The sequence below is a fragment of the Trachurus trachurus genome, assembly GCF_905171665.1.
Source record: "Trachurus trachurus genome assembly, chromosome: 9".
Classification (NCBI taxonomy): Eukaryota; Metazoa; Chordata; class Actinopteri; order Carangiformes; family Carangidae; genus Trachurus; species Trachurus trachurus.
In genome coordinates this window covers 11,588,993-11,611,145 of record NC_139895.1, presented here as the reverse complement: position 1 = coordinate 11,611,145, position 22,153 = coordinate 11,588,993, and the positions used below count along the sequence as shown (strand labels likewise).

General features: G+C 42.9%; 1 protein-coding gene across 1 annotated transcript in view; it reads left to right on the top strand.

The window, feature by feature from the left end:
• LOC310991451 (calcium/calmodulin-dependent protein kinase type II subunit beta-like) overlaps positions 1-22,153 on the top strand; it is an 89,798-nt gene that overhangs the window by 6,890 nt on the left and 60,755 nt on the right. Inside the window, exons 2-5 of the mRNA XM_083979164.1 lie at positions 19-113; positions 11,293-11,352; positions 11,927-11,981; positions 12,957-13,022. Of these exons, the coding sequence (XP_083835290.1) occupies positions 19-113; positions 11,293-11,352; positions 11,927-11,981; positions 12,957-13,022 (276 nt within the window). The remainder of the gene's footprint in view (positions 1-18; positions 114-11,292; positions 11,353-11,926; positions 11,982-12,956; positions 13,023-22,153) is intronic.

Genomic DNA, 22,153 nt, shown 5'->3' with positions numbered 1-22,153 from the left:
GTCTTCTTTTTTTTCCAGGGGAGCCTTTTCAGTGGTGCGCAGATGTGTGAAGCTGTGCACGGGACAGGAGTACGCCGCCAAAATAATCAACACCAAAAAGTTATCTGCAAGAGGTAAGCAGCACAGCGTCGTTGCAGCCGAGGTCGGAGCACCTGCTGGTTCGCTCCAACAAAAACAATATAGTTGTATTTCTCCTCTGTGAAGTAATAGAAACGACTAAAAAAAGACGATGTGCAACGAAAAGAAAGACTAATTTAGTGTCTCCGTCCCAGTGGTCGCCTCCACACCTACAGTGCAGACAGTTATATAAGTAATATCTTCCAGCAGCAGCTACGCTCTCATGGAGCTGCGTAGGACAGCAGTTTATAGGCTGTGGGCTTCTCCCAATCCCAGGTTCACCAGGTTTCTGCCTTTTTTTTCTTTTCTTTTTTTACACCGGCCCCTCTGATCGTCATAACCGACCAACTCAGTGTTTTTGATTCTGCCTCATGCATCAAGGTTCCCAGTTCAAATGTGCTCTCTCCGTATCCAGGGACACATGGGTGACTTTGATATCTGGAAACAGGAGGCCGATGTGAGTTAGTGGAGCAACACAGCAGCTACGAGGTCGTTGTGATACCTGAGTTACGGACAAAATAATTCATTATAATAATATAATCACAATGCTATTAATGAAATTAATCATAAGTTTGTTTTGTTGTGTATTTTGGGAAATTAGTTACTCTGAAAAGGGGCTGCAACTAACGATTATTTTCATTATCGATTAATTGTTTGTTGAAAAATGTTGAAATGTCAATCAGTGTTTCCCAAACCACAAAATGACGTCCTCAAATGTCCACAAACCAAAGAGATGTTCAGTTTATTGTCATAAAGGAACCAGAAATATTCACATTTAAGAAGCTGAAATCAGAGAATTTTGACTTTTTTTCTTAAAAAACTACTCAAACCGATTATTCGATTATCAAAATAGTTGACGATTTAATCGATTAATCGATTAATTGTTGCAGCTCTACACTGAAATCCCAGTGTAAGGAGGTGGGGAGAGACATGAGCTGATGAAGAAACGATCCACAACTCTTCTTCAATCTGCAATTAACACCACACGTCAATATTTGACTTTTTTTTAAATATCATAGTTATCATCACCTATGTGTCGTGACAGCCTGTATTATGCTGTGACAGTCAGTCAGTGGTGTTTCATGAACATCTGGAGCTAAAACAGGAAAATAATCTGATAATATAACAACAGTTTTGACAACAAAGATTTTGCGTCGCTGTTAAAGTACACAGGTGCGTTTTGTGTGGACAGTTGATAACTAAGTTCCCAGAGTCAAATCTGACGCCTTCAAAGTGCTATAAGTATTCTCTAACACTGCAGAGACGATGTATAAAAGGGAAATTGAGAAAAATAATCTCTATATTTCATTCGGAGGAGTCGTTTTTTCATAAATCGTCCTTTTGAAATCATTTTAATAAAGTCAGTATTAAAATGAAATGTTTAATTTCACACGCTGCTCAGGCTCTGCACCAAAGGTTAATCTCTTTCTCTTGCCGTTCTGCCATTAAATCATCATTTAACAGAGAGAAGAATATGAAAAAGCACCGAGGCTCTTTGCTTTAAGTTCTTTAGTATAGACTGCTCGAAGCAGCCGAGCTCCTTCCACTGCTACACTTGTTGTTCAGTTCAGTCCAAATGTGATATGATGTTCACCCATGTAATAAAGAAATCTAATCATGTTTTTAATGTTCTTTTACCAGAGAATAAAAAGGATCTTTTTAAGCATCTTAATTAGTGTCACAAGCTCGGCAGCCAGTAACAGTTTAGGCCAAAGCCCAGGCTAAATGCCACGAGGACCGATCCGGCACCAGAGCGTTCGCTGTGGCTCTTCACGCCACCACTTGCCCCGTGTAAATCTCCTGTTGCCCCCAAAGCCTCGTAACTGGAGACCCACAGCCGAGGCCCTGCCAGGTGGCTCCGCACTGACACTCCACTGTTACCCTGCTGTCACACACACACACGCACGCTGCTTGTGTGTGAAAATGTTGAGTGTGGTGGAACAGGCATTTTAACAGGCATTAGCAGAGGGCATCAACCCAGAACGCCTGGTCTTATCTGTTTGTCTCTCATGAGCGTTAGTCTCAATTAGAGGCACATGGTTTGTCTGCACGACCCACCTGTTTGTGTGTGTGTGTGTGTGTGTGTGTGTGTGTGTGTGTGGGGAACATTGTGTAAGTGTGTGTGGTAAAACGTTAACAATGATGTGATGTGCAGGTTACAGGTTGTGTAGACAGTTGGAAACCGTGTTGTGTTCATAAATAAATGAGATGATGATGATGATGATGTTGTGCATCACTCTCGACCTCAGACAAAAATGGATCCTGCTGCTGCCGTCACTGTTATTTCAGCAATGTTTGTGCAGTATTTTTTTGTATGTGTGTGTCTGTAATTTTCAGCTTTTGTAGCCTACTTAGGCCTGACCAAAAGTGTGACACCGAGTTTCACTTCACACTGTTCCCCTTTCAATTGAAAACTAACAATTGTGGAACATGTGACATATGTTCAACTTTGCCACGTTTTGTTTACAGCCAAGTTGCACAACATTAAAGGTCATTGTAGTCGACTGGGTGGTTGTTGGTTTGACAGCTGGAGATGATCAAAGTCACGATCACGATCGTCATAATAACACATAGAATGCAACAAGGCTTTGTGCAGAGGCAGACCAATATCGCAGTAGAAGGTCAAATAGGTATGTACGTAAAAATGTAAAATATAAAACAGTTTTACATGATAATAAATAAATACAGAACAAGTTAAAGTGCAGAAATGTTAAATCATTAAAGCCAAATAGACAACCAGATCACAGGAGCTGCAGTTTCTTTTGATGAAGGTAAAATGTGTCACAACCATAGACTGTAAAAGGAATGGACGTAGCACCCGTGACGTCACCCATTGGTTTTGGGGAGTCCTTTTTGTGACTCAAATATGGCGGCCTGAACAGCGCCATGTTGGATTGGCCGGCCGAGAACCCGCCCACTGGCCTCGAAGCAGCCTGTCTCCGGAGCTGCTCGGACCTGTCACTCAACGTTTCCGCGCCCTAATTGGCCAGGGTTTTAACCTAATAACAGTAAAACGGTAGAGTTAAAAAAAATTCACCCCCCTCAGAGTGTGTGCGGGGGTAGAAACTATCGATTGAGAAAAAAAAACGTTCTGACACCAGGCTTTTAACATGTTTATTGAGGATGTAAAATCGGCGATTTTAACATGGGGGTCTATGGGGAATGCTCCCTTCTGACACCAGCCCCCAGAGGAAGCCGGGAGGATTGCAGTTTTTTGAACGCGGAAGTGAGCTTCACTTCTCAGACCGACAACCGGCCTCTTGGTCACAACATATCAGCTTTGTGGCGCTACTGTACACAGGCCTGCAAATCATAATCTGCAGATGTAAAGATAGTGTAGTACAAAATTAAATCTAGTAAATAACTAACAAATTATTTCGTAGCCCTAGTTTTAGTAGTAACAGTAACATGTCGTTAGGTCACTGTAAGTTAGTCTGGCCTGACGGAAGTGCGTTGCTGCGATTAGCCTCTGATTGGTCGGAACGAGCCACCCGGCGGAAGTCCCGCCTCCATGCTGCAGCTTTCACAGTCCGCCGGGTAAAGGGAAACATCAACAAACAACAACAGGAACCGAACCATACCGAACAGAAGAATACATATCTGTCAGCGGTTGCCAACCGCCGTTAAACCGAACAAAATAATAAATATCCGTCAACGGATGCCGACCGTCGTTACACCGCGGACCGAAATCCAGTTTCCAACCGGCAATATTTTGCAAGCGCGCCGTTGCTACGGCGTTGCTACGGCGCCGACCACAACGATTGTGACTGGTTGAAAGAATTCCAAACGGCCGGAGCGTTTTTTTCTCTGATCGCAGAATCATAGGCGGAGCAGCCAGACTCTCCTTCTTTTCTGGAGGAGGGTCTGGCAGGCGAGACTACTGTAAGTAGGCTAGTAGGTAGAGTCTAGGTGGCTAACATCAGGCTAATGAAACGTTGACTGCAGACTTTGCAGTTGTCTTTTACCATCATGAAATCATCCCACACTTTGGATTTTCTCTCCAACACACAAGTGTGTGTGATTACTCTCAAAGCACTGACCTCTGTTTACAGGTTTGGAGGTAATGTGTCCCTTAAGAGTTACCGTAGGACAGGAATCGTAATACTGAAATCCTGCTTGTGACGTGTGTTAGGAAAAGTGATGAAGTTATTGCTGCTGTTGAACGTGTAACATATTATAATACATTATATTATATTATATTATATTATATTATATTTGTTAAACCGATTGTTATTTGAAGGCTGTGTCTCTTTTTGATTGGCAGCAGTTATGTCACTCTCGTCGTGTTTCGACTCTATGTCAGTGCAGGGAGCATCTTTTAATGAGATTAAACCCATCCTAGATTATCCTGCTGCTAATAGCAGGAGGTTAACAGTTAATCCCTGTGAGTGGCTTAATGAGACCCAAAGCAACACACGCACACACACACACATGGACACACACATACACATACAGACAGACACACAAACATGGAATAAATAATTCATCCATAGGCTGTGCTATCGTTGGACCTATACATTTCACTCCAGCTGCTTTATCAGAGAGTGCAGCAGCTGCTCGCAGCTCTCCGCCATATTTCCGAGGCACGGCGTAATCTCCTGCCTCAACATTTGATAGGACGACTGATCTGAGCTGACTTGGTGCTGCGCTCTTTACTAATGGATGAACCATGTTCTCTGAAACAGCAGCGCTGCCGCACACTACTACTGCTCCACCAGCTCCTATTTATAGCTCCATGACCTATCTGACATGGGTTTCGCTACAGCCAGGTTTTGTGGCGGCCATGATGACTTGCTGCTCCACTTTGGAGCGTGGGATCTTGGGTTGAGGTTTGCTTTTTTGTTGTTGTTGTTGTTATTGTAATATCTCTCTCTGTTGGCGAGCAGCGGGTGAGGTCGGCGAGCTCAGAGCCGCGGTCGCAGCAGTTTAAGAGGAGCCGTTTGTTGGGCACCGGCAGATGGAGATGGTAGCCGAGAGCAGGGAGGGGTCATGTGAGAGAAGGCACCCCAGGCACTTGGCAGCTGAGGGCCATGCGCCTGTACGCCTACATGCCTTTAGCACGGGACTCTCATCTGACTCTCTCTTTTCTCTCTGACACACACACACACACACACAGACACACACAGAGACACACACACAGAGACACACACACACACACACACACACACACACACAGAAATTCAGACAGCAGCAGCAGACTGGACAGTGAATCTATCACAGTCTTGTTTAAAAACTTGAATCTGTGATGATTCACAGAGTCATAAAAGTCATAAAATACACATCAATTTGTGAAGAAACGTAGATGTAGAGGAAGATCTCTCTCTTCTAATAACGTCACATCCCAACGTGCAGCTGGCTCTTTCTTCCTCTCTCCTCTGTGTAACATCTTCCCACCTCAGCCCATCGCCTTCAGCGGTTTAATGCCAATCCAGCACATGTCAACAGGAAATGTAGGGCAGGTCTGTTGGGCAAGGCCTCCAGCCAATCACAGAGCTTGTTTACTGGCAATGATCTCTGGACAGCGGATGCCAGAGGTTGCTCTATGGCCTTGTAATTTATCATGATAGAGAGCAGTTGTGCTTGTGTGTGTGTAGATACAGGTGTGTGTGTGTCTTTGAGATCCACCTGCAATGCAGTAGCAATGATCTGACCTGGTTTTGGACACACAGCTTTGTGTCAAAGTCAAATAACCAGGACAGATGTAGTCGCCTCGGTCCAGTGAGCTGACGACTACAGTATGAAGCCTTGTTATGAAATTAAATCACTAAAACTGTAATTATTATTAGTAGCTTCTTATGTTTTATTAATCCACTTTTTTTTTTTAATACTGCTTCTGTATGTTTAGATTTCCAGTAGTATTTCACTTTTACATGATGATTTCATGTTCACATTGCAGTCTAATTGAAAGCTTATGGATTGTTTTTGTTGCTTATTTTGAATGTATATAATCAATAACATATCTACAGACTCCGCCCCCTCAATACGATCACTGTAAAACCTCCAGGAAACAGCAGGACTGTCTCCTGACCTCCCCGACCAAGGTGCTCACTCCAGAGCTGAGAGTCGCACTAAAATCTTGGGACGAGTCAAATGTCCTGAACAATGGTTTGGCTATATCTGGACGTCTTTTTACATCTCCTCCTCTCTCGGGACGTCCGTCCTCACTGGTGATGATTAACCCAAATTTATTCCTCTCCTCTGCTCTGCTCTCCTCTGCTCTGCTCTGCTGCTCTGCTGCTCTGACACACAGTGTAAACTCCCAGAGACTTTGCTGAATGCTGTCCTTGGGTTATCTCACTCACAGCGAACGCTCGGTGCCTTCATGTTCTTCTTCTTCCTCTCCTCCACCTATCTCCTCCTGCTTGTCCTCTTTTCTTCACTTCCTCTCTCGTTCCTTCTCACTCTCTCAGGACCAGTCCTCATCCTCCTTCCTCCCCCTCTCCCCCGCCCCTCTCCTCTCATCTCTTATTTACCCTGCTGCATCAGAGAGACGCTGGGTTTTTAGTATGCGACTGACCGGCTGTTTAACTGACTGACTGACTGAATGAATATTTGACTGGCTCTGGAGCAGCCTGCATCACCACGGCGACACGGGCACAGTTGCTGACTAATTACTGTAAACAACACACCAAGGAGGTTTTGTGTTGTGTGGTATCAAAAAGAAATAGGCAATATATGTTTTAACATTAAGAGATTTGCACATTCTGAAAGTCTGACACATGTATGATAATCTGCTGTCACCAGTGCAGTTTCATTTTTCATAGTAAGTTCAAGATTTTTCTACCAGAAGATGTTGTAAAAATGTGTGTGTGTAGGTTTTAAATGCTTCACAGGCCTTAAGCCGTTGATTCCTGTCTCCTTGGAGAGGGTTATATAACCACTGAACTTTTTTTTCTTATCACACACAGTGGTGGTGATGTGTTCACTGGCTGGATTGTGCCACTAAAAGATCAACAGCTTCAAGGGCCGAGAAGTGAAGCAGCAACACTGAGCTGCAGTTCTTTAAACCACCACTAGAGTCGATCTGCATAGACTCCAGTGTTAAAATGTGCATTTTTCTTCAATTCACCTGTTTAACTTTTATCAAGGCTTGTTGGCAGAAAATGTAGAATCAGTTAAAGCAGAAGTAAGTGATATATTTGTGTTAATATAAGTCTTAAATAGTTATATCTTCCGACAGCAATCACTTACATAGAGTGTTTGGACTGAAACACGGGTCTGTCAGTCCCTCTGCTCTGCTCTGAGCCGAGGAGAAAACATTTATCGTATCCTACAGTTTTTATCCAATGAGGAGAGAGAACGGCATGCAGGGCTGTGTGTGCAGCCAAGGAACGCCGTGAATGTGGTGACGTAGCGACGAGGACTGTTATGGTGCGTTCAAGGAAACTCGACCGTGAAGTCATACCAGTTCAATCTGGTATACGAGTTCACGGGTCGGAAGTTACGAGTGGCCGTTATAGTGACTTTCACCGGTAAAACAGGTCGGAAAAACACGAGTGGGTTGCCTGGAACGCTACAAAGTCGTAAGTTGTGACCTGAAGCTGTAATTTACGATTTCAAAAGCCTGCCTGGAACGCAGCATTAGCGAAAACGACCGGACCACTCACTTCTGCTTTAAAGCTCATGATCAATCAATCAATCAATCAATCAATCAATCAATCAATCAATCAATCAATCAATCACCCTTTAAAACATGTGTATTGTATTTGTATTGCTTCTATCGCATGGGTTTAAGGGGTTGACATCATGTCTGTCTATCTATCTATCTATCTATCTATCTATCTATCTATCTATCTATCTATCTATCTATCTATCTATCTATCTATCTATCTATCTATCTATCTATCTATCTATCTATCTATCTATCTATCTATCATATGACCATTCATGCATTCGACCATTGATCCATCCATATGACCATCCTTTGGTCTATCCATCTATGAATCAGTCCATCCATCCATCTATTCATTCAACAATCCTTCCATCCATCCATCCATCCATCCATCCATCCATCCATCCATCCATCCATCCATCCATCTATTCATTCAACAATCCATCCATCCATCCATCCATGCATTCAGCCATCCATCCATCTATTTCACCATCCATCCATCCATCCATCCATCCATCCATCCATCCATCCATCCATCCATCCATCCATCCATCCATCTCACCATCCATCCATTCAACGATCCATCCATCTGATCATCCATCCATCCATCCATCCATCCATCCATCCATCCATCCATCCATCCATCCATCCATCCATCCATCCATCCATCCATCCATCCATCCATCCATCCATCCATCCATCCATCCATCCATCCATCCATCCATCTTGCTGACTTGGTGATGATCTGACGCTCTGCATTCAGATCTTCAGCTGTGGAGCCTCAAATAAAACCTTGATACCAGAGACCATCTTTGAAAAGAGAACGACAGTCACCCCTCCACCCCTCCCACTCTGCCCCCTCACCCCCCGACCAGTGCAAACGCCCCGTATGACTGCTCTGTCATCAGCAGGTCATCTGTCTCCCCCGGTGTTGGCTGCAGGTTTATCTGCCATCGATCCAGGCGGCCTGCTAAAGCTGGGATAAAGGACGTGAATAGCGACGTTTCTTGTTACAGAGGAGGCCGTATATCTCATCTTCAGGCAAATCCAGCTGTAAATCCCCAAGACAAGTACTCGGTGACCCGTACTGGTTTCCAATCCCAAAGGATCTTAAGCTGAGGCGAGACCCAGGGAGGGAAGCTGAATCATACATAAATTATTATTTGTGGTTTCCCATGGAGGTAGAAAGAAATGAAGGTGTGAAGGTGGTCAGTTTTCATTCTTCTAGCGATATATATGTATTTTATTACCACTTGAGCTTTTTAGTCGCAGTCCTAGAAAGACGTGTAGATGACAAAGGCTCTGTCTGGCCATCTGCTGCGCTAAGCTAAGAGGAACCATAGCTCTTAACTCTGAGCCAATTCTGTACTTGTAGAGTAATGTCAGCAGATGCCACTGACAGAATGAAATGTGATGCTTGTGCTTATGACATGTTTTCCACCATTTGACATTGTCGTCTGATGTGTAACATATATCTGGGGAGGGTTTGGCCTCCGAGTGGGACAGTTGGGACATTTTCGGTCGGGGTGAGTCCGGCCTACGTGTGTCAGACTGTCACTGTGTGTGTGTGAGGATGGCATCACTAAAGAGAGGAAAGTTAAAAAGACACCTGATCCCCAACAACGATTCATCGATGTGTCTATTTTATCTCGGGAAGAGCAGCTGAGATGTCGTTCTGTCCAACAAACCAACCCCCAAAACCAAAATGAACAGCAACAGCAGCAGCAGCAGAAACACACTTTATGCGCTTTGTGTTTATTCGTCGCTCCTGCCTTCTTTCCTCCCTCCTTCCTTCCTTCCTCCCTCCTTTTCTGTCCCCCCTTCAACACTCCCCCAATCCTTTCTCCGCCTCGCTCCTCTCATCTTCTAAGACTATAATCACTGGGCTTACACTTCACTGTCACTCCTCGATGCCAGCGTGAGTGTGCTTCTACGCACGTGTGTGTGTGTGTATACAGTGTGTTTTTGTGCGCTTTTAAGCCCGTGCAACTTGTACAGGGGTGTGGGTGAACAGATGCGTTTCACACATGTTTATGCACATACACACATGCAGGGTGGTCGCCCCCCTGGTGTGTGTGTGTGTGTGTGTGTGTGTTTGTATGTGGGCTGAGATTGCTGCTGCATATTTGATAACCAGTGAATCCAGGTTGACTTGCATCTTTAAGCTGTTATATAAGCGCCGTATATGAACAATACAAGCGTGCATCATTTACATACACACTCCTGAGGTAACGCTTCATAGTAACTGCATACATTATCATCATCATTTATAAAGCATTCTTCCTACATTGATACTAATAAGTGAGTAATCTGGGTTAATAAACTCAACACCTATGAGCACACTTGCTTACCATTAGTACATGTCTAAATCATTGTGTGTTTAAGTTTTATTTTGTTGATCACTTTATAAATTGATATCTCCTAAATAATTGGTTTGTGATGGTGAATCCATTTTATATAAAGTGTGAAAATACAATAATCCAACAGTTTATTAATCAGGGGTTTAACATTTATTATGTGTTTTATAGCACATGCTAATTAGTATAAATGTAGGGACGTTTTAAATTATGAATTAAATATTTGATAGGGTTAAACTCTGTACTCTGACTCAAATAATACCACTTGACATAAAAACATTATTTCTAATGTCAGATATATTTCCTGTTTAACAGATATTGGAGATGTAACAAAGATATCAGCAACAGGATGTTGTTGTTTTTTTCTTCTAAAGAGCTTTAAACGTTATCAGATGTTAATTTTACAGAGGATCTTAACTTCTTAAAGACGTATAGCCTATGTTTCAGTTTCCAGGCAGGATGTCTAATGACATTTTCAATTAGTTTCATTCATAGTTTTCATTTCTATTATTTTATTTTTCTTGAGCTTTACTTTTTGTTGTTTCTATTTTGGAGCTGTGTGTGTGTGTGAATGTGAATTTATGCCTCAGTGACAAACATATTTGCAAATGAGGCAGGATGTGCCTTCAGTCTGATTTGGCGAGTAACACCGTGTCCACACAATGAACCGTGTATAACGGAGCCGATCAGCTGCTGACGTATCAATCGATCCGACTACTACAGGCGTCCTCGGGGCTCGTGTTTCACTCACCGCACACACACACACATGTTCGTCAACGTGGCCCTGAAGTGTATTTTCCTGAATCAATCTGGGTCTGTCATTATTTCTGTGGGAAACACCGACTATTGGTTATTGTTGTATTATTGATTTCTGCCCCTACATTGATAACATCCAAGCTCCGCTCTAATACAGAATTAACTGTTTCACCTTTAATCTGATAATCTGCATCAATAATCCTGTCAAAAACCCCACAATGCATTTCAGCTTCTTCACACCCACTGGATGGATCTACATACATACTGTACTATGAGTGGATTTTTTTTTTTTTTTTAATCAAACGTGGTAAAAATGACATTTTCACATTTAGCTCAATGGTCCGAAGTGGGTCGTCGTTTCTACATTATTAGGTCATAATGAAATGTCGTATCTGGAATAACTCCTCATTATCTCTCTCTCTCTCTCTCTCTCTCTCTGTCGCCCTTCAGATCACCAGAAGCTGGAGCGAGAGGCTCGGATTTGCCGCCTGTTGAAACACCCCAACATCGGTGAGGACGTGTTTTTTTTTTTTTTTTGCTCCTCTTCTTCACCTCCTCCAGTCTCAGTTTCTCTCTCACACCCTCTCACACAGTTTAGTTTTGACTTTGCGTTCCCACTGCTTTTTGTTATTATTTTTTATAAAGTGCAATCAGTTTGTTGTTATACTGTATTAAAATGTAACGTGATTATCATGGAAATGCAGATGGTTCAATATACAGATTTGATTTAATATGCATCTGTTTCTCTTGATGAAGCAGAGCCTTTTTTTTTTTGCACTAGATATACTCTCACTATCCTCAGTTATTATGACTCCCTGTGGTTTCTACCCCACGCACACTCTCGTTGCCTCTTTATCTCTCCTTTTGTGTGTGTTTTTTCATCCTCCTAGTTAAAATGCAGCAGCGTTATTCAGAAATGGTTGGAGACGAGGATGGGTGCGTTTTAAAACCACCATCCAGCGGTTGATTCTGTTTCCATCGACGCTGAGCTGAGCCGGAGGAACTGATGATAACACTTATTAAAATATTAATATAATAAGATGTTAATAGTTGATCTCTCAATCTGTTTGTCTGTCTCTTCCAGTTCGCCTTCATGACAGTATATCAGAGGAGGGCTTCCACTACCTCCTGTTTGACCTGTAAGTCCTACTTTCCTTTCCTTTCCTTTCCTTTCCTTTGCTCTCCTCTCCTTTCTTCTCCTCTCATTTCCTTTCCTTTCCTTTCCTTTGCTCTCCTCTCCTTTCTACTCCTCTCGTTTCCTTTCCTTTCCATTCCTTTGCTCTCCTCTCCTTTCTACTCCTCTCATTTCCTCTCATTTCCTTTCCTTTCCTTTCCTTTGCTCTCCTTTCCTTTCCTTTGCTCTTCTCTCCTTTCTACTCCTCTCATTTCCTTTCCTTTCCTTTGCTCTCCTCTCCTCTCTTTTCCTTTCCTTTCCTTTCCTTCGCTCTCCTCTCCTCTCCTTTCCTTCCTTTTCCTCTCCTCTCCTCTCCTCTCCTCCTCTCCTCTCCTCTCCTCTCCTCTCCTCTCCTCTCCTCTCCTCTCCTCTCCTCTCCTCTCCTCTCCTCTCCTCTCCTCTCCTCTCCTTTCCTTTCCTTTCCTCTCCTCTCCTCTCTTCTCCTCTCTCACCTACACCTCCATTCCCCACCCTTCCCTTCATATATATAGTTACATAACTCTCTCCTATATTTGCAACCCCCCCACCACCCCCCCTCCCCTCACCCACCCACGCCCTCCACATCTATCTCTCGGCAATTCCCTCTAGTTTCCATGGTAACGATGTGGTGGGAAGGGGTAGGAAGAGGAGGGGAGAGAAATGGGGGGTGGGAGGTGGGGAGGAGGGGGGAGGAGGGGGGATGCCAAAGGAAACAAGAAAGGGAGAAGGGATCCTTGCTTTGTAGCTTTGTAGCCTTTACTCCCCCCACCCCCCCCCCCCCCACCTCCTCCTCCTCCTCCTCCTCCTCCTCCTCCTCCTCCTCCTCCTCCTCCTCCTCCTCCGCCTTCATCTTATACAAACATCCCAGTTTTAATAAGCGTGTGTGTGTGTGTGTGTGTGTCTCTTTGTGTGTGTGTGTGTGTGTGTCTCTGTGTGTGTGTGTGTGCGTGTGTGTGTGCAGGGTGACCGGAGGTGAACTGTTCGAGGACATCGTAGCCAGAGAGTACTACAGCGAGGCCGACGCCAGGTAGGAGCGCAGCCTTCACCCCTCCTCTCCTCGTCCTTTTATGGTCTGTGTCTCCTGTTGTCCTCCTCTCTGTCTGTTGTCTTTGTTGCTGTTGTTGTTTCTTCTTCCTCCTCTTCTTCCTCTTCTTTTTCTTCTTTTTCTCTGCCTCTCTTCTCTAGTCTCTGCTTTTCCTCTTTTCTCTCTGTTTCCTCTTTTCCTCTCCTGTTTCTGTTGCTGTATCCTCCTCCACCTCTTCCCTTCAGTCACAGCTCCTCTTCTCCACTTCTTCTCCTCCTCTGTCCTTTACCTCCTCCTCCTCCTCTTCCTCCTCTTCCTCCTCCTCCTTCTCGTTCACATCAATGCCACAACACTTCACCTCCCACACTGACACAGGAGTTGTCTTCATGTCGGACCCAAGGTTTGACCAATAAAAAAAACTGTTCACAGCTGTTCAGGGTTTTTTTTTTTTTGTCCATTTTCAGGCAGAAAAAAAACAGTTTAACCTTCAGTGAGTTGCGGACGTTGCGGCATGAAAACCATGAAATCCGAGTCACATTGTGTTACTGTCACTGTCGACTCAAAAGTTGCAGGTTTCAAACTTTCTGTCACTTTTAGTTTAATGCTCACAGATGAAGTGTGAGCATATTTTGCATGCATGCATTTTTTTTGTCACATGTGATGATACAGCTGGTTAAAATAATAATAATAATAAAAAAAGTTGGCCATGTCGGTAATGATGTGCTAAAAACAAATGAACAAACAAACAAGGGCATGTGAACTTTTTTTTAATGAATAATTTATAAAAATATAAATATAACATTGAGAAATAAAATAAAACAATAATGCATAAAAATAGATAAATGATAAGAGCTAGTAAAACTGAACTAAATGTATGTTGAGTTATGGTGAGTTTAAGGTCAACATTATAACACACAACATACAAACAGTGATACATATTTGCAGTTGCACAGTTGTGTTGTTTATAAAAACAGTAATTAGATGATGATGTAACATTTGCCCCAATAATTAATGAAATCGGCATCATTACATCATCAGAGCAGAGTTTGCTGCTATTGGTCAAACCTCAGGTGTGTGTCATTAGCTCCTTTCTTTCTTTCTTTCTTTCTTTCTTTCTTTCTTTCTTTCTTTCTTTCTTTCTTTCTTTCTTTCTTTCTTTCTTTCTTTCTTTCTTTCTCTTAATTTCCACTCAACCCTCTCCTCCTCTACTTTCATATTTTTCACCTCCTCCCCCCCTTTCCCATCACCACCCCCTCCTCCTCCTCCTCCTCCTATGTTGTTTTACATCTCACTCCCACCACTCGTGCTGACTCATCGACACTTACACACACACACACACACACACATACATGCAGTTCTCTTTTGCCGAAAAGGAAATGGATGTTTGAGGGGGTTGGACAGACAATAGACTGAGAGAGAGAGAGAGAGATATTTGAAAAAAAAAAGAAAAAAAAAGCAGCATGTCAGTTGTGATGTGGGCGTTCGTCCATTCAGCTGCAGCATTAACACTGGAGCTGAATAGCTGCTTTTGTGGAGACTCACAGTCAACATGTGTCTTTAGCCCTGGTCTCTGTTCTGAAGCTGCTTGACTTGTTGAACAGGAGGTAATTTGAGAAAAGTGTTTTTATTTTGTCCAACTGGCTTTAGTCGAGTTGAAAGCTTTTATTATTTTAGCCTCTTGAGCTTTTCTTTTTTTCTTCTCTATGTTGAAAAAAAGCAACATCTTTTTGATACTATCATCTAGAAACTGATCCAAGACCAGGTTTGTGAAACACTCCTATGAGGTTTTGGTCCATATTGACATGATTTATCATCGCGTAGGTCAAAGCTCGAAGGCTGTTTGAGTCCTGTGAGCTCATTGTCATGTTTGAGAAACCAGTTTGAGATGATTGTAGCTTTGGGACTCGCTGCTACCCGAAGTGTCCATTAGAAGATGAGAGGCTGTGGTGTTTAAATGAGGCTCAATGGGCCTAAAGTGACACCGCTATACGCCTGAACCGCTGATAAAAGGCAAATCTTCTGGGGATGCACCAATTGTGAAATTCTGGGCCGATACCAATTTGGCGGACGGCTGATGCTGTTTTTTTTTCTCAGTTTTTATTTCTCTTTTGTGTAAAGGAAACCAAGAAATCTTCTTAACTCCCACACAATCGACATTTTCTGCTCACTTGAGTTCAACAAATTAAATGTGCACATGCCTTCTTGCATCTCGACAGAGTCACGACCCCTCCCCCCCAAAAAAAGAAAAAGAAAAAGTCAGCACAATACAGCACTTACCAGATAAACATCCGCAGCTACTGCCATCGGTGAATGTCATCAGTATTTTCAGTCAACATCGACCAATATTGACGTTCTGCTGATGCATTGGTCCATCATTGATATCTTCTCTTTTCAGACCATCCTCTATAAACGTAGAGATGGTCGTTGGTCGTGCATGAAAATCCCAGTGGATCATCAGTTTCTGAAACACTCAGACCAGCTGATGTTTAGTTTGAACTTCAGCAGATTGTCTCAGACACATCTATATATCGAACTGCTGCTGCCATGTGATTGGCCTATTGGATTTTTGCATTAAAAAGCAGTTGAGTAGGTGTCATCATTCAGTGTTTGTAATCCATGAATAGGTTCATACTCAGTTTAACAACTGAGTCACTCTTTAGCTTCAGGTTTCTACTATGTTAATTGTGCACATCAATAAGTGTAAAAATATTTCAGTGCTTCAGTACAATAATCACCAATCAGAATGAATCTGCCCGATTAGCTCATAGATTGCGGTGGATTATATATTATTATTGATGAAGCTAAATATTGAGGGAAATGTTGGTGTGATACGGCTGTCACTCACAGTGAAAAGGTCACATCTCGTAATCGGTTCTCTGTTAATACAAACACTGCAAATCCTGGCTCCTTGAAAATATGACAGAAGAAACTTGAAAAGTAGAAGTACAATCTCTATTTTTTTTTAAACATATTTGCAGGGAAAAACTTGCACAAATGCCTCATTGTTATTTAAAGTGCATCCGCTGCTCTCTGCTCCCTCACTGGGGTTTTTTGTGGCCTTTTTAAGCGCTGAATTTATCTGAGTTTGTGTAAATGCCAGTTGTGCTCAAATAATTGTTGCATCTATCATAAACAATACAAATCAATGCAGGTACGATCACAGGCTGCAATGAGACCCTCCTGGAACAAAGCCTCAGCTGAATGCAGCTCTTTAAAGTTGAGTTTTGAGCAATAAATAATCTGCATTAAATGTCAAAATGTGTGTTTACACCATCTGAGGCATGTGTGTCATACAGGAATCTGATTTCCTGTCACTAGATTCAAAACTGTTTAGGAAATAAACAGGCAGCACAGCAGCACACACACCATCCACCCAAATACTGTGTGTGTGTGTTGCCCTTTGAAAGGAAAGAGTGAGTGTGTTGTCATTGTAACTGATACGTAGTCAACAAACCAGTGCAGCTCTGTTGTGCAGTTTAGTTGTGAACACTCCACACTAATGTGAAGCATCTTTAAGAGATTAAAAGTAGCATTTTTATTCATTTTTATTAATATTTAAGCTCTGCCATTAAGCTGAAAGAGTCGAGGAGCTTTGTTTCTCTTAAAAACTGCAAGAGATTTTTTTAAACCCTGTTACTCTGGTGGAAAAACCTCCAGCTGTGTGCAGAATAGATTAGTCACTTAATTTGTTGGCGACGGTTTCTGCCGTTGCCCAAAGTTAATTTCCTAGTTATTGAAATAAAGGTTAAGGCTTTTAAGTTTGTTAATGGTGTAGGTGATTTGCCCCAATACATTAAACAGCACAGTCGTGATGCTGCGGAGCTTTAACAAACACTCAAGTGATGCAAAAATGTAAAAGTTTAATCCGCTCGATGCAGTTTATCCAGACTGTGACTGGATTTGTTGTCTGTTTGGTAAATGCAGGGTTTACTGTATGTCCCTTAGCAGTTTGTTTCAACTTTGTTTGTTTTTTAACACAGAGAAAATGTCAAGTTTTTATTGGTCTGATTGTTCAGCCGGAGCAGGAAGGTGAAGGAGGAAGAAGGTTACAGGACCCGTGTAGCTCATAACTGCAAGTTCTGCCTTTCAAAACCAAAAATAACCTGCTCCAGTAGTTTGTTTGGGACTGGACTGAGAACGTCTCCTCCAAAGGGACTCGACTGTTTGAGTCCACACCTGGTGACTGTTTTCACACCTGCACAAAGGATTTATTAAAATGAACCCGGGTTCAGCTGAACTGGACTGAAGAAGCACAGGATTAAAAACACCTGAAGACCCTATGGTCTCAGCAATAAAGTGTAAGGAGTTAGGTTTAGTGTCGACTTTAGATAAGGATCAGGGTTTGACATTTAGTAGGGATGTGTGTGTGTGTGTGTGTGTGTGTGTGTGTGTGTGTGTGTGTGTGTGTGTGTGTGTGTGTGTGTGTGTGTGTGTGTGTGTGTGTGTGTGTGTGTGTGTGTGTGTGTGTGTGTGTGTGTGTGTGTGTGTGTGTGTGTGTGTGTGTGTGTGTGTGTGTGTGTGTGTGTGTGTGTGTGTGGGCTGCCATGCACCTTGTGGATGCTGCAGCACTAATAACCGTCTCTCTGAACCCCCTGGTGATTGCTGCCTTTCCCACCCATCTTGTAACCCTGGGAGAATAACACACACACACGCGCACACACATGCACACTCCTCTCTGAATGTCAGTCATCGAGGCCAGCCCCCCCACCTTCCTCCACCCTCACTCCCTTGGAGACCTGCAAGAAGTGGGACTTTAATTAGCCACAATAATTAGTCTCTCTTACACACACACACACTCACACAGACCCCGAACTGCGCTGCCTCACCACCTTGTCGCCCCCGGTCAGACTCTGTCTTGTCAGTCTCTCTGCAGCTGCAGCAGCGTTTGAGAAGCTGAAGGCTGATAGAAGTAAAACCTGGAAGTGATTTAGCACCTGAAGCTGAATCCACTCGGGGGCAGATCCCCACCGAACCCCCCCAAAAAAAACAAAAAACAAAAAACAAATAGCAAAACTCCCAGAAGCGCAGCGCTGTTGAATTATTAAGTTGTTTAGTATAAACATATCTTTAAGCATCAGTCTGCCAACCTGTGACAGAACCACCAGAGTCTTAAAGGGACAACGAGGAGTTTCTATTCGGTTATAAAAAAGTCTCACGTTAATGTGGATGAATCTCCGCTACCCACACTTGTTAATGGGTCCATTTTCGATAAATATATCGATCTGTCTCTATCGTTATTTTGTTATTATTAGTGGTGGCGGAAATGCTGGTCGAGCCGACCAGCGTTTCCTTCGTGGCGAGTTATGAGAATAACGCCGCAGAATCGCCGTTTATGGTCGGAACTACGACGGTATGTGAACCTCTTTGAACCTCTGACTTTAATTATTGATGAATGAAAACATGAGTCCGTCTTGCGCCGGTCAAAGAAATGTACGGTGCGCGCGGAGGCTCATAAATGTAGTGTGAAAACGCTTCGCTTTTCCAAAACTCCTCGTTGTCCCTTTAATGTCTAGTGCTAAAGCTGCCGTAGATCCCATCAGGTACCACCTGAAAAAAAAACAATCGATCATCTATCGTACGTGATCAGATATGAGAAGATGTGATATCGATTCAATGGACAACAATTTGATGTTTGTCGATACCACAAAGTCTCGATTCTATTCAATCGACATCATCTGACGACATCATCTGATGTAACACAATCACTTTCATTCATATCAAACCACAAAAAACGAATAAATATCGTTTGACTTTTTAATTTCTGAGCTCAACCAGGCTTTTACATGTAAAAACAATGTATATAAAGAGGAAAACTGAAAAATTAAAGAGGAACTATGCAAGTCTGGTCGCTTTCTGTTTTGCTAACCCTCCTCCTGGCCATGTGCATAACAAAGCCGGCGACAAATCAATGCATGGAGCGGTGGATAACATTACATATCATATATGATGTTACGACGTGTATATTTGTGTAGTTTAATCGCTCATTAACAAAACATTACGGGTTACGGAGCACGTTTGTGTTGCGGTGCCGCAGAGACGAGTGCTGGGACACCGGGGCGGTGGCCAGGTAGCCTACTACACTGATGGTGCAAGGTTGATTTTCAGCCATCAGACAGCAGGTGGAAGATAGAGAGCCTCCATTCTCACTCGTAACAAGTCACAAGTCATGTAGTTAACAAATCACAAATACTCCGGAGCTTTTTAATTAAGGTAAAAATGTAGCATGGCCACGGGAGAAATCCTGCATAGTTCCTCTTTAAGTTCCTGTTTGTTTAGTGTGAACATTTCTCCTATTTAGAGTCTCAAATATTGTGAGTGAAATATGAAACCGCACTCAAAAATGTGTTGGTCACATTTTCTCGTATTTTGTTTGAACATGTGCGTGCTTAGGTGGAGCGAGATTAGAGAAAGCCAGGGGAATTTCAAAATAAAGGCGCATCAAACAAATGCTAACATACATATCAATATCTGATCGATGTTTTCGTTTTGGATCGATGCTACTGACTTTTTTGGTCATTGAATCAATGTAGATCAATCAGTTGGCTTTGATCGGCACAGATGTACATCTACATGAACCTGCTAACTTCTCTGAGCTGTGACATCTTTTTCAAAAGCTTAAACAGACCTGTCACCTGCCGCCCACCACAGTGCTCTTGTACTTTGAATAGGGATTTAAAAAAAAAAAAAAATGAACCGCAGCCTTGAAATTAGTTAAAAAAATTAAGATAATAATGAGAGAGACAGAGAAGGTGCCCTCCTTTGACACAGACTGGCTCTGTGTTTGATTTTTTCCTCCCAGTGTCATTTTACGCTCCTGCAGGGAACAGTGGGACATTGTGGCTCAAAGTGCTGAGCAAGTCACATTTCTTGGCCGGCGCAACAACAAGGAGAAGGAGAAGGAGGAGGAGGAGGAGAGCTGCACTTGTTTCGCTCCGTCTTTGTCCATACTGGGAGTCCGTAAACAGACAGGTCCTTTAAGAAAGATATAATGAGTTTGGTTTGGACAGTGAAGCTCTCCTGTGTCTGAATCCCACTCACCAGGGGTCACCGTCAGGTCAGGTCAGGGGTTCATGTGTTTATGCAGTAACATAAGAGTGGACCAGGTGGTGTGTGTGTGTGTAGTAGGACATGGTGAAAAATGAAGCAGAGAGGTGTGTTATTCGTTATTAAGCTGCAGACTTGACCTTCCTGGAAGAACAGAGCACGAAACAGGGAGTGGACGATGATGATGTCACCTATGATATCTGTTAATAAGTATGTGACCAAGTCCGTCCTGCACGCCCATCTAGCTTCCCTGCAGAGTTCACGTTTAGTCCTTTTTCAATTATCTGGTATTTCTTGATAACAAATAGTCACATTTCCTCTCCGTAAGACAAACAGTCAGATTGAAAATCATTAATACACGTTCACAGTTATGTGTGAGGCGGAGATGTACAGTACACTGTGAAATTGTTTTTGCATGAATTGGTGAGTAGGTTGTGGTGAGAAATTGTGAAAGGATCCATCTTGGTCTTTAAAGAGGCCCTGCAATTAAAGACAACAGGATTGTTATCGATTGATTTAGATGAGGAATCAGTGATGTTTCATTGGAGCCTTCTATAAAAACTCAGAAGTTGGATTTTCCAAGTTCCCAGGAGCGCCTCCTTTAAGATGAAATTCAGACTTCAGTAACCTTGAGCTTGCAATCCAAGATGCATCAACACAGGATTTTAGCCATTGTGTCTTATTTTTGTGTCATTTTATGAATTGTACTGTAGCAACTTCTATACCTCTAATGTCACGTAGTGTTTTGTACAGCTAACAAATGGGTTGCCACTCCGACATGTTACCAACTTCTAACTGGATGTTACATCATTCCCAGCTCTGATTTCCAACTTCCCATAGACGCCATTATTTTCCAGGCAGCTGATGCATTTAGTTAGTTCAATAAAACTGTCTCTGCTTTCTTTAGGAATGAAGCTGTAGATCAGATCAGATCAGAGCTATAGCTGCTAAAGCTGTCGAAAGGGTAAGTGGTAAAAAAATAAATAAATAAAGCGCCCACACAGGTTATACATTTTAACCTTGTTTGAACTTTATGTGGCGCTATATCACAGCCTGAAGAAATCTCAGGTTAAATGTGTGTTAAAGTTGATCTTGATCTTAATCTTAAACAAAAAACAAAAAAACAAGATTTTTAAGCTGCATTACGTCGCTCTTTAAGGTTTAATGTCAGGAAATCATGAGTAACAGAACAGAAACGTATTGTAGATGCTGAGGAGTGGCACCGTGTGTGTGTGGATGTGATGTTTATCTACATGTGTGAGTGTGTGTGTGTGAGAGAGTGAGCATGCATGTGTATCTCTCTCTCTCTCTCTCTCCGTCCTCCCACTCACTAGACACTGTGTGGGTGTGGATCCTGCAGGCTGCCTGTCTCCTTGCGCCTGTTATTAGTCACATATTCTGCACATTACACGTTCTCGTTGCACCAAGCCCACATACACACCTATTGAAAATGCACACACACGCACACACACACACACAATAGTGAGGTAGGTGTGTGTACCTCTTTATAGCACACACACACACACACACACACACACACACACACACACACACACACACACACACACACACACACACACACACACACACACACACACACACACACACACACACACACACTGATGTGTTTTCCTTTTTAGTGATGGAAAGGCCTGGCAGCAGCAGCCCACCAGTTTGCTATGATTCAGTCTCATCCTATACATAAGTGTTCCATCTCTTTCATGTATTCTTATCTCTCTCTGCTCTTCAAAGCCCCGTCCTCTCTTCTCTTTCACAATCTGTCACTTTTTCCTCTCCTCTCTTTTCTCCTCTCCTCTCCTTTCCTTCCATTTCCATTCCTTTCTTTTCCTCCTCTCCTCTCCTCTCCTCTCCTCTCCTCTCCTCTCCTCTCCTCTCCTCTCCTCTCCTCTCCTCTCCTCTCCTCTCCTCTCCTCTCCTCTCCTCTCCTCTCCTCTCCTCTCCTCTTCTCTCCTCTCCTCTCCTCTCCTCTCCTCTTCTCTTCTCTACCCTCCTTTCTCCTCTCCTCTCCTTTTCTTCCATTCCTTCTCTTTCCTTTCCTTCTCTCTTCTCTCCTCTCCTTTCCTTGCATT